Source organism: Prosopis cineraria, unplaced genomic scaffold (assembly GCF_029017545.1).
Source record: "Prosopis cineraria cultivar Desert tree isolate PC_DT_omini unplaced genomic scaffold, ASM2901754v1 PC13, whole genome shotgun sequence".
Lineage (NCBI taxonomy): Eukaryota > Viridiplantae > Streptophyta > Magnoliopsida > Fabales > Fabaceae > Prosopis > Prosopis cineraria.
In genome coordinates this window covers 11,200,690-11,212,744 of record NW_026555344.1, presented here as the reverse complement: position 1 = coordinate 11,212,744, position 12,055 = coordinate 11,200,690, and the positions used below count along the sequence as shown (strand labels likewise).

General features: G+C 27.9%; 1 protein-coding gene across 1 annotated transcript; it reads left to right on the top strand.

Annotated features, from left to right (window-relative positions):
- Positions 1–4,004: 4,004 nt before the first annotated feature.
- Positions 4,005–4,839, top strand: LOC129291728 (probable calcium-binding protein CML23). Its single transcript, XM_054929231.1, has one exon. It carries the CDS (start codon positions 4,082–4,084, stop codon positions 4,739–4,741), a length of 660 nt encoding a protein of 219 aa, XP_054785206.1. The 5' UTR covers positions 4,005–4,081; the 3' UTR covers positions 4,742–4,839.
- The last annotated feature ends 7,216 nt before the right edge of the window (positions 4,840–12,055 follow it).

Here is a 12,055-nt window from a genome sequence, read left to right as displayed (position 1 = left end):
AATCATGATGGACAAGGTGCAGACACTTAAAAGGGGATGAAAGCGGATTGAGGAGCAAAGAGCATGGGGGTTCCATGAACAAGAAGCTGCAGAAGCCTAGGCATATGTCCTCCAAACAAGGAGTAAGGTTGATTGATATACTCGAGGGAAAAGGAATAAAATATTCTATTCAAATTGAATTGGATTGTAGTTATTTTCATATATATATATATATATATGTATGTATGTATGTAATATTAATTAAATGGATAAGAAATTGATCTTTTAATTCTTCAACTTTTAATTCACTTATAACTTAATATTTTAATTATGACTCGCCTATAACTCAATCTCTTAACTTTTAAATTACTTACAAATTAATCCCTAAATTTTTGTTAATTTTTTTTATGTTAGCTTATATCTCACATTAAGGAGGGTATTTTAAAATAATATATGAGCATTTTTTATTCCTCTTATTTGACAAAAAATTTTAAAAAAATTTAAAAATAAGGATTGAATTATAGGTGAATCAAAAGTTGAGGGATTGAGTCGTAGCGAATTATAATTGAGGGATGAGTTACAAATAAGTTAAAAGTTAAAGGATTAAAAGATTAATTTTTTCTTAAATAAATGCTAAGTCAGTGCCAGCTTATATTAAAATTTGATGAAATGTTATATTTTAGTTGGCTAGATGATAAATAACATAGTGCTTAGTGCTTCAGGGCTACTTAAGAATTTCTTTTCTCACCCGTATCATTATTCATATCTTAATTTTTTTAATTGAATTTTGATAATGCTTTTATCTCAAAAAGTAAATATAAAATGATATCACAACTATCAACTTACCTTCATTCTCAAATACCAGAGAATTATAACCGACTCATAAAATTTAAGAAAGTTAGTTTTTAATAATTATGTTTGAAATTGAAATATTTAAATTAAAATACCTTTATAATTAATGTTTACTTTTTCCTCTAATTTAATGATACTATATGAAGGGCAATTTGAGAAAAATATAATTAATATTTTTTAAAATTTATAATTTTACTTATAATAAAAAATAATAAAATACAGGGCAGTTACTTTTATATTTAAAAATGGAGGAGTATAACATAACAACCTAATATGGTGATCTGTGTATTGCCCATACCATATGTATTATAACAATGCAAGACCTACTATCATAACAAATTATAATTATCAACAAAATATAATGTTTAAAAAATTTATATATATATATATATATGTATATATATGAAATACATCACCAAAGACAAGCCACATCTATTAAATCCCGTTACTATTCACAAGTCATTGGTTTTTTATTGTAAAATCATATAGTTGATGATAATAGATTTTAATGGAAAGTAATAATAAATAAAAATAGTATTCTCATTGATAAAAGTCTCTTTCTACAAAGAATTTGTGATCCTTCTTACAAGTCACCTTGTACAAAAAAAGTGGATCATTGATTTTTTTTTTTCAATTTTATTCTTTTACAATTTTCTATAAGTAGAATAAAATGATACAAATGAGAGCAAAGATATTTTAAGGATAAACCAGATCAAGAAAGAGTGGGTCAACCTAAACAAGTTAGTCCCTTATAATGTGGGAACCAATGTTTGAATTCTTATTAAGAGGAGTGCTCACTGTTTGTATTCAACCATGTTTTGAATAAAATTACTTTCAATAAGAAGATATCTTTTATCAATAAAAAATAAGGTTAAACCAGAAAATTACTTTCTTTTTTAAACAATATCAATACTTTAACTACCTCTTCTTAATCATAGTGAGATAGTTAAAAATGATTTATACTCTTTTTGTTAAAAAATATAATGCATTTTTAATAAAATTTCATCCCAATAAAATAGTTATTTGTCTTCAAACTAACCCTATCCTTTTATATTTATCTCTATTTAATAGCATATTTCACCCTGAAATAAATATAAAGTAATTTATTTAATTGAGGTACTTTTGAAAAAAGAGCAACAATTACATTTTGAAAGATTAAACATGCTTTATATTTTTTAACATTTAATTTCTTAAAATATTTTTTATATTTTTAAATGAAGGAAGTATATAAAATTGATGAGAGGAAAATAAAAACGCATAAATGCTTGATTCAATTAGGCAAGAGAATTAAATTAATTTACCCTAGAATCTTGAATTAATACACTTGTGTTAATGAACAAGGCAAAGGCTGTTCAAATCTAAAATATCTCAAGAGATGTGAACATGCTTGGGTCCCACAAGAAGGGATTTTTCAAAAAATCCAAGAGCGGCAAGAAAAGTAAAACAAAGTTTGCCAAATGATTCAGAGATATCCAACAAAATAGATTTTTTCTGCTCTTTTGGGTTCTGCCGGCCTTCACATTCTGTCATTATCATCACTCAATCAAAACTACACCTAATCAAAAACACCTCACAATTCAAACGGCTTCACTTTTACTTTTTTGCTCTTAGAGAAAGCCTAATGATTCTTTTTCAAGTTTTCCTATAAAAGACAAGACTTGAGCCAATAAAAATTCATGGGACTGGTAAGAATTTAACTCATAATTTTTGAAAGTTGTGGATTTCGACTCTGCTATCAATCTGAGAATCTTGTTAATAAAAAATTTATAAGTATTCATATAAATGTTTCTTTTATTCTAGAGACATGTCTTATTCTTGTAAATGTCTAAGACGTAGTTAACCTAAATTTTTTAATTAAAAAAAAAAGGATGAGGTTTGATTTGGTTTAATTTATTAATTTATCATCCTTCTATACACTTGTGAGATGGATTTAAAGGTGGAGTTAACTTGGATCTCCTCCATAACCTAGATATTTATACAGTGCTCAAGTATAAATTTTTGTGTATAAAGTAAACTTAATTAATTAGAATACTTATCCTTTGTCTCAGCACTAAGAAGAGATTAGTTTCTGCTGTAAACTAATGATCCTTTTATGCCTCACTTAAAAACTATTTACACTTTTTTTTTATAATTTTTAATTTTGTTTACAATAAATTAATTTTTTTCAAATATTTTTTAAAGTGAAAACATAACTTTGGATCTTTGCATTCCGCTCATATTTTGCTATTAGTCTCTGTACTTTTTTTTAGTGTTTTAGATTTCTATACTTTTATTTTTCAATGTTTTAGATCATTTTAAAGTCTCTATACTTTATTTATAGAGGGACTTAAAACATTGAAAAATAAAAGTATAAAAACCTAAAATACCAAAAAAATGCAGAGACCAATAATAAAACGCGAGCAAAGCATAAAGATATAAAATTATATTTTTTCTTTTTTAAATGGCTGCTTTTTTTTGTGTGAGTTAATATCTTTAACTTGATCATATTGTTATGTTCAATAAAGTATTTCTTCAAAAAAAAATCTGCATAAAATAAATATTTTTTACCAAAAATATTAAAAAATGAAGAAATTCATGTATAAATATTTTAACTTTTAATTTACTTATAACTCAATTTTTCAATTATAATTCACTGTACCTTAGTCATTCAACTATAACTTGTTATAATTCAATCCCTCAATTTTTGACTCACTTATAACTCTATCTTTATTTTTCAAATTTTTTTTAAAAAATATCCTTATCAAATAAGAAGGATAAAAGAAATGCTTATATCTTGCTCTAAAATACATTCCTCTTGCTCTTTGATGGGATGTAAGCTAACATGAAAAAAAACTAACAAAAATTGAGAAACTAAGTCATAGACGAGTCAACAGTTAAAAAATTAAATTATAAATGAGTTAAAAATTGAAGGAGTGAGTTGCAACAAGTGATAGTTAAGAAATATAGTTATAAGTGAGTTAAAAGTTGAAGAATTTAAAATTAATTTTTTTAAAAAACACATTTCGGGCCGGGTTGGCAGGCTGTTTTAAACCCTAATCAATACCCGACCCCATATACCCAAATCGTTCCGGCGAGGCTTGGATGACCGGACTTCGAAAACCTGAACCAGCCAATCACGAAGCGACAAAAGGGGGGTTTCTCATAAAGTTAGAAAACGTCAATTCCCATTTAATGTTTTCAGATTTCTCTTCTTCACTTACCTAACGTTCCTTTCTATGCACACACCAAACACTTTACTGATCCAATAACCATGTTTGATCCTTTCACCACCTGCTTCACTTTCCTCCTCCATCACAATCCCATCGACAGACAGACAAGATCAAGACAGCCTCGCAGATCATCATCATTTTTCTCTTCCAATTCTTTCAGCAGGGACGACCACAACGGCAAAGAAGCCATCGTAAGTGTGTCTAACCAGTTCAAGCAAGTTTTCAAGCTCATTGACGCTAATGGCGACGGCAAAATATCAGCCTCCGAGCTCAGCCACGTCCTCGCATGCCTTGAAAACGCAGAGAAGAAGAAGAAGAAGAAGAAGAAGAAGAAGAAGGAATTGGCTGAGAAAGAAGCTGAAGGGATAGTGAAAGTTTTGGACTTTAACGGAGACGGGTTCGTGGACTTGGATGAGTTCATGATGGTGGTGATGAAGGAAGAGGAAGAAGATGCAGAAGAAGAAGAAGGAGAGCTGAGGGATGCGTTTCTGATATATGACAGTGATCGGAACGGTCTGATATCGGCGAAGGAACTGAGAAGAGTGATGCTGAGTTTGGGGTGGAGGGATTGCAGCGTTGGAGACTGCAAGAAGATGATCGGAGCCGTTGATCTGAACGGAGATGGGTTTGTGGATTTTCATGAGTTCCGATCAATGATGAGGTCTAGTTCTGTTACTGTACTTTCCAATCGGCATCATTGAAAGGTTTTTCCCCCTGTAGTTTTTTACGTTATCTCTTCTTTTTCCCAAAGATGTTTCTGTGAATTTGAAGTATATAGTGGCAATCTATTTTAGGAAAAGTGCGCTCATCCTTAGACCGTAGGTGTAGGATTCTCACATTGGAACAGAGCAGAGACTGTAGTTATACGTTATGACTGTGGAATTAACTTTTCTTTTTTCTTTTGTTCCCCCTCTTTTCTTTTGATGCTTTTGGGAAATTTATATTATATTGCTAGAAACAAATTAAGTGTCGAAATGAGAAGATATTTCTCTTTATTGCTTAGAGAGCTCATCTTGTGAGACTCCTAATAATAGAAATTAATAACCAATATGATTGAATCTATTCTTCACAATTTGGCTAATTAATATTTAAATCTTATTGAAAAAGATACTCACATTTAATGTCTTATGATATTTTAAATATAATTATCTTTAATAAAAATAAACTTTTTATAAAATAAATTATAAATATTAATTCAAACATCTACAAATGAAATTTTTTTTATAATTTAAAAGTTATATTTGATATTTAAATAGTCATTTGCAATTAAAACTTTTATATTTATAATAATTTGAATCGACATTTTTAATTTATTTTTTAAAAAAATTGTCAAAAATTTAACTATTATTAATTTAATATTTTAAAATTTAATTATTATTTTTTAGAGATTCTTTGACTTTGTTTGGTAAGAGAGATTGGGGAGTTGAGATTGAGATTAAAATGTCCGGCTTTTGTTTGGTATGGGGTCATTAATTAGCAAATCCAATCCCAACCCTATTCCTATTTACAAGATTTTATCCCATATCAACACCTCTTGGTATTGGGGAAGAAAAAAACAAATATTGGGATTAAATTTGTTAAGACGAAAATGGCCCCCCAATCCCTACTCCCCATTCATCTCCTTTGTTCACTTGCTTGGTCAAAAGCCTGCAAGCTTGTGCCAAAGTTGTGTAATAATAACTAGTCAAATTAGAATATAATAACGAATTATTAATAAATATGCTTATTTGGCGTGCAGGTTTAACACATTGTCGACCCTTTCTCAACTTGTTTTTTCAGTTATATATGCGTATATCTTAAAATGAGATATTGTCTTCTCACAAGTTATTTTTAGCTTCGACTCTATATTTGAATTTTATGCATCACACAGAGTTTAAAAAATGGACACACACTTATGCTTTTTTTTTTTTGGTGAGTTGTGTATATAATTATATATCCATTGGTATTGATATTTTTGAGGTATGCAATAAATTCTAGAAAAAATTACAACCAAGGACCACTAAAGAACATTTATTGTTTTGCAAAACCAAACAATTTTGAAATATACTACTCTACATGATCAAAGAACTTAAATGTAATCAAAATATTTTGAGAAAACAAAACTACCCTTTATATATATATATATATTAAAAAATAAAACAATTCCATTTCCATTAACTCAATAGTAGAGAGGAACAAGTGTTGTAATCTAGTGAACAAGTTATTATTCAAAAAAAAGCAAGTCCCATTTACATAATTTTAACAATAATGAATATATTTCCTCATCACAACACTTATTTCTCTTCATCACCATTTCCATTGGGAAAAAACAAGTGTTGTGATAAGAGAATTGATTATTGTTAAAATAAAAATGAGATTTTTTTTTTTAAATGGTAACTTGTTTACTAAATCATAATATTTATCTTTTGTTACTATCAAGTTAATTTTCTAAAGTTATTAATGAGTGAATTGATTGTTTATTAAAATAAAAAAAAATATTTTTTTAAAAGGAGACTTGTCCGTTGGAGTTCCACTAATTGACAATAGTCTAATAGCTTACCCTAGAGCTTCAACAACCACCAACAATGGTTTGCATGAGGTGTAATTTTATCTTTTCATAATAAATTTTAATTATATTTAGTTTCATGGTTTTGCAGAACAATTTAAAATTATTTGGTCTTGTAAAACAATAAATGTTCTTTAGTGGTCCGTGTTTGCAATTTTTCCTAAAGAGAATAAAATAAAATTCACAAAGGACATTATTATTTGTCGCGGTCAGGTGAAATGACTTGTGTGAGGAAAAGTCAATATCTTCTTGTATGCTTATCATAATTATAATAATTGAAGGTCAAAAAAAAAAATCACAATTATAATAATTCAATGCAAATTCTTGAGTTTATCCATTGAATCAATGACAATGCAAATGTAACCATTTAATTTGACTTTCTGGTGGACCGTTATCTCCTTCGGCCCAAAATAAAAGCCCATAGCCCTTCGATTATGGGCCATCGTTATAATTCATTTGAAAACCCCAGAACCATTCATTTTGTTTTTTTTTTAATTACCTCCCTTTTATTCAGCTTTATTAATCATCCTTTTTTAATTAATTCAGTGGTTAAGAAGAAAAAATATTCATAGTTGTTTGATTGTTTAAGGCGTGTAAAGTAACTACGCTTTTCCGGAAAAAAATTCATTGTATTTGATTGTTACTATTTATTTTGATCTTTTAAATTATATTTCAATGATTCAGGTTTATTTTCATAATTTTTATTGTAAATTTCATTTAAAAAATGTCAATTTATTTTATTTGGTAAAATAAATATCAATTTCTTATTCTCAAAGAAATATTTTTTCTGGTAATATCCTCAAAGCAATTTTTTGTTTCAAATAGTTTGAAGCTCGTGACAGGCTCACTTATAGGAGAATGTGAGCAAACAAAATTTTTTTATTTTTTATTGGAAAGAGAGTTTGAGAAATTAAAGTGAAATTTTCATTTTAATGGCAGTACGAAGTTTTATTATTGAATCATTATTAAAACAAAATTATTATTCATTATTAATGGTGTAATGTGAGTTATTTGCCAAATAGCAAAATATTGCAAGAGGAAATGTGTCTAGTTGCTACATAATAATAATGATGAAAAATACAATTATGATAGAAATTAAAGGGTTCACCAGCGAGCACAGATTTATAAGATGCAGGGAACAAAGACTTCAGCATTTAGAAGATTAATTGATTGATGAAGCAGAATTTTTCCAGATTCTTGGATATATAATAATATAATAATTGTATATAATAAATAACCCGTAAATTTTATACTCATGTAATGTTGTTTTGACAAGACAGCGCAGGGACAAGAAATATAAATATGTGGGACGAAATCTTTCTCGCAATCTATTGCTTCTATTAAAGAATAAGTAAAAATATAATTATCTCAAAAAAAAAATAATCACACTTTTTTATATCTCAAGTGGCTTAATCCATCTTTCTTTATAAGGCAAATGATCTAAAAAAGCAGATCACACGCAATATTATCGTGACACTATCACTATAGAGTGTATGTGTGTGTGTCTATAATAAGAAATATATATATATATATATATATAAACAATATATATGTCTGAAATGCAATCATGGTGTTTTCTTTGTTCTTATTAATCTACTCATTTCTTTAAGTTCCATGCTAACATTCATATCTTCCATACATGTTAATTTAAAGGCAAAACCTAGTTATTAAATTCAAAGCAAAGCACTTTTCATTGATAACTTAAACAACAATGTAGTAAACAACTCTTGAAATTCATGGTTCCAATTGAGTTCATTTTTTAAGGAAAATAATATTCCTTTTTTCTCTCATACGATATTATCAAAACCAATGTCTCATAGCAGCTAGCTATAGTGTTCTTTTTATTATTTAACTACCTATATGTTATTAATTAGAAGAAGTTTCCTAAGCTCCACCAAAGTACAATTTAATTTATTCATCACTAGAAACATTTTTTTAAATCATAGAAGTTTCAATAATTGCACTTCCAAATATGTTGGAACTTAATTCTTTAATGGTGATATTAGCTAAATTTTTTTCTCTGGGCACATCAACCTATATTTACTTTATATTTTAAAATGATTATGGGAAATCAATACCCACAAATCTAAATATCTGTATTGATAAAAAATTCACATGCAGTGCTTTGCTCATCAGAAAAAAGTACAAGATAAAATATGATCAGATTTAGGTCACATTATTATTTTTTATTACAATATAACTTTCTATCTGGATATATTATGTTTTGCATGGAAATGATGGTTCATTTGTTTGACATTTTCAAATCAAACAGTCATAATGTTTTTATCAATCTACAGACAACAGATAAGTACAAACAGAATGCAAGTTTGACTTTTTGTTAATTATCTAATCAATTAATTAATTAATCTAAATTCGAAATAAAACAAATTTTTGTGTTTTTATCATCAATCTCTATAGATAATATCATCGATCACAGCCAAATTGTAAGTCCTTATAACATGACGTTTTAATCGATCTTATTATCTCCAAGGGATAATTAATTAATTTTGATTAAAAAATGTTGCACAAATTGATAAAAGCGAGCCAACTCATGCAGTGATGGACCAGTTCAATTTTTATTGGTAACTATTCTAAATAATTAATAATTATTCATCAATATACACAGTGCACTATTCTGCGACTTTAAAACTAATTAAGCATATTTAATTAAGCAGTGATGGACCAGTTCAATTTTGGTAGGGTCCAACTGCATGCAGTGGTTGATGGACCAGTTCAATTTTTATTGGTAATTATAATAATTACTCCCTCATCTTAAATTATAAGACACTTTTAAAAAAAAATTTTATTTTAAAATATAAGATATTTTATGTAGATTAATGTTTTATTAAATGTACTAATTTTAATATTACCTTTTATCTTTCTATAATTAATTTTCATTTCTTCTTTTTTCAATATATTAAATTATAAATATTTTTAAAATTTTATATTTTTATTTTAAAAAATAATGTTATTAAGTGTATTTAATGAAATTTATTGGTATGTAAATTTTATTTAAAAGTATCTTATAATTTAACACAAAGTGAGTAATTAATAATTATTCATCAATATACACAGTGCACTCCTCTACGACTTTAAAACTAATTAAGCATTGGGTTCTTTTTATGGAGAAAAAATGGCTTTAAGTAAGCACACAGAAGTCAATGAATTCAAATTTCAAAGTACATCAAAAGAAGAGATAACGATTGACGCTGAGGAGTAATGAATTGGGAGAGTGGCCATACAAATAATGAACGTCCACATCGAAGCGAGCCAAAAGAAAATGAATGAATTTTTCCTCGCAAGGTTAAATTAATTAAATGACCATCATTTTAAATAAATTTGATCGTTCAAAATTAATTTCCGTGATTCAAGTTCACTAGAAATATTTTTTTTTTCCATTTAGGAATGACAAAATTTAACTTATCTAAATTCTTTGAACCACAATAATTTTTTAAAAAAGGGATAACAAAATTTTTGGTCTCTCAAATTTATTTCAATTATCAATTTGATTACTTAAGTATAGTATTTATTAATTTAATCCTTTAAATTTGTTTAAGTTCTTTATCAATTTGGTTCTTTTATATTGGTTAAAGAGGACGTAACGGTTAAAATTTGCTGACATGAATGATAGAATATTCATGGTAACCATGAAAATTATTGAAAAGAGGTGTAATTATTTAGGTAAGAAAGAACTAACTCAAAAATTTTAAAAAATAAAAGAACAAAACGTAATAAAAGAGACTATATTGATAAAAATTAGGGTTAAATGGCAAATCAGCTTTAAAATATAGGTTCATGAGTGTTTGGGATTATAAACTCTTTTTTAGTGTAATTTTTGTCATTTTTGAGATTATTTTTTCTAATTTTCAAATCAACTAACAGTTAAAGTTAACTTTTGTTTATAACAGAGGTGATATCACACCATTTTCAAAAGTTGAAGGAAAATATTACACAAAAAATGAAGTTTAGAGTCATAGACACTCATGAACCTATAGTTACTCCTTCTGAATCATAACATATAATATATTAAAACTTTTAACATGTGTATATAACATGATGGAGTGTTGATAGAGCTTTAGTTGTTAGTTTTTTGATTTATTAGCCTGATAGTAGGAGATCTTAAGTGAAAGTTAAATATGAAAAACTTCTAAATTACTATTTTAAATGTGGACGGGTTGATCATCACTCTCATTTGTGTAATGGTGAGAGATTGAAATCTAAATATGACTTGAATAAGCCTCGATATGGTAGTTGGTTGGTTGCATACTAGGTAAAGGGATTGGATGATGCTTTAGTAGTGAAGAATGTGGTTTGGTATGAATCGAAAGGTGGTGTAGCAAAAGGAAGGGATGATGAAAAGATAATCCAAGTCTGTCCTTACAAATGGAAGTGAAGAAGTTGAGTGGAAAATATGAATTAAGATCTTTGGAGATGAAAGAGTTAAGTAGAAAAAATGTTATTGACATTAATGGAGATGAATTGGGAAACTAGTGGAAAGGATGTTTGATTATCTGATGATTTAGGAATGTTAAGCAGGATTAAGGAGAATGGACCTTTAAAGTTTAAAGAATCTAGAGGAAAAAAAGTATTTTAACTAATGTATCGGTGGTTGAAATGATGGAGTCTACTCAGAAAAATGATTTGTCATATGTGGAGATAAAGGAGTTTAGTGGAAAAATTATTTTACCCTGTGTTAATCTAAAAGAGGCTAGTAGAAGGTTTCTTAGGTGAAGACTTGAAGGAGAAAAGTCAAAAAATTGTAATATTAGATAAGGATAGTTATGGTAATGGACTTGGTAGTTCAAGTAGTGAGGTAGTTGGGCTTGGTTCTAAGAACAGTGATTTACATTAGTTTGAAAACTTGTTTGATGGGCCTGGGCTTAGAGAGTCAAGATATTCCTTTTTCTATTGAAGTTAGTTCTTCATCTCAATTATGTGAAGAAGGGGAATTTCTCTTAAAGGCCATTGTACCTTATATGAAGCTTGAAATTCTAGTAGAAGTTACTAAGAAGTTGAGATCTTTTCATTTAAAGAGAGATGCTAAGGAGAACTAGGGGCTAATGCAATTAAGAAGAGGAAGATTGGTTAATGGAAAGTTAGCAAAGATGCAACTACTTCTATTTTTATGCCAAATTTCATTGAATTTGAAAGAAATCTGCAAGCTGAGGGAAAGCTTCAGATAAATTAAAGGTTAGTAAAGGTCCTTTAGTTGAAATCCTTATGAATATTGATAGTTGTGAAGTGCTTTATGATTGTTTTAGAGGATACTCGATATAATTTGACTAATGGAGCGGGTGGCTGTCCTTTAGCAGCCACCAAGGAGTCGTGAAGATAATATTTTGGAAAGCCTTGACAGTTAAAAAATCTCAATGAGATTAGTCAAAAAGTTAAGCCCTTAATGGTTTTCCTTTTGGAAACTAGAAGAAGATATGGTTTTGTAAAGGAGTTTTATGTTAATCCTGGTAGTTTG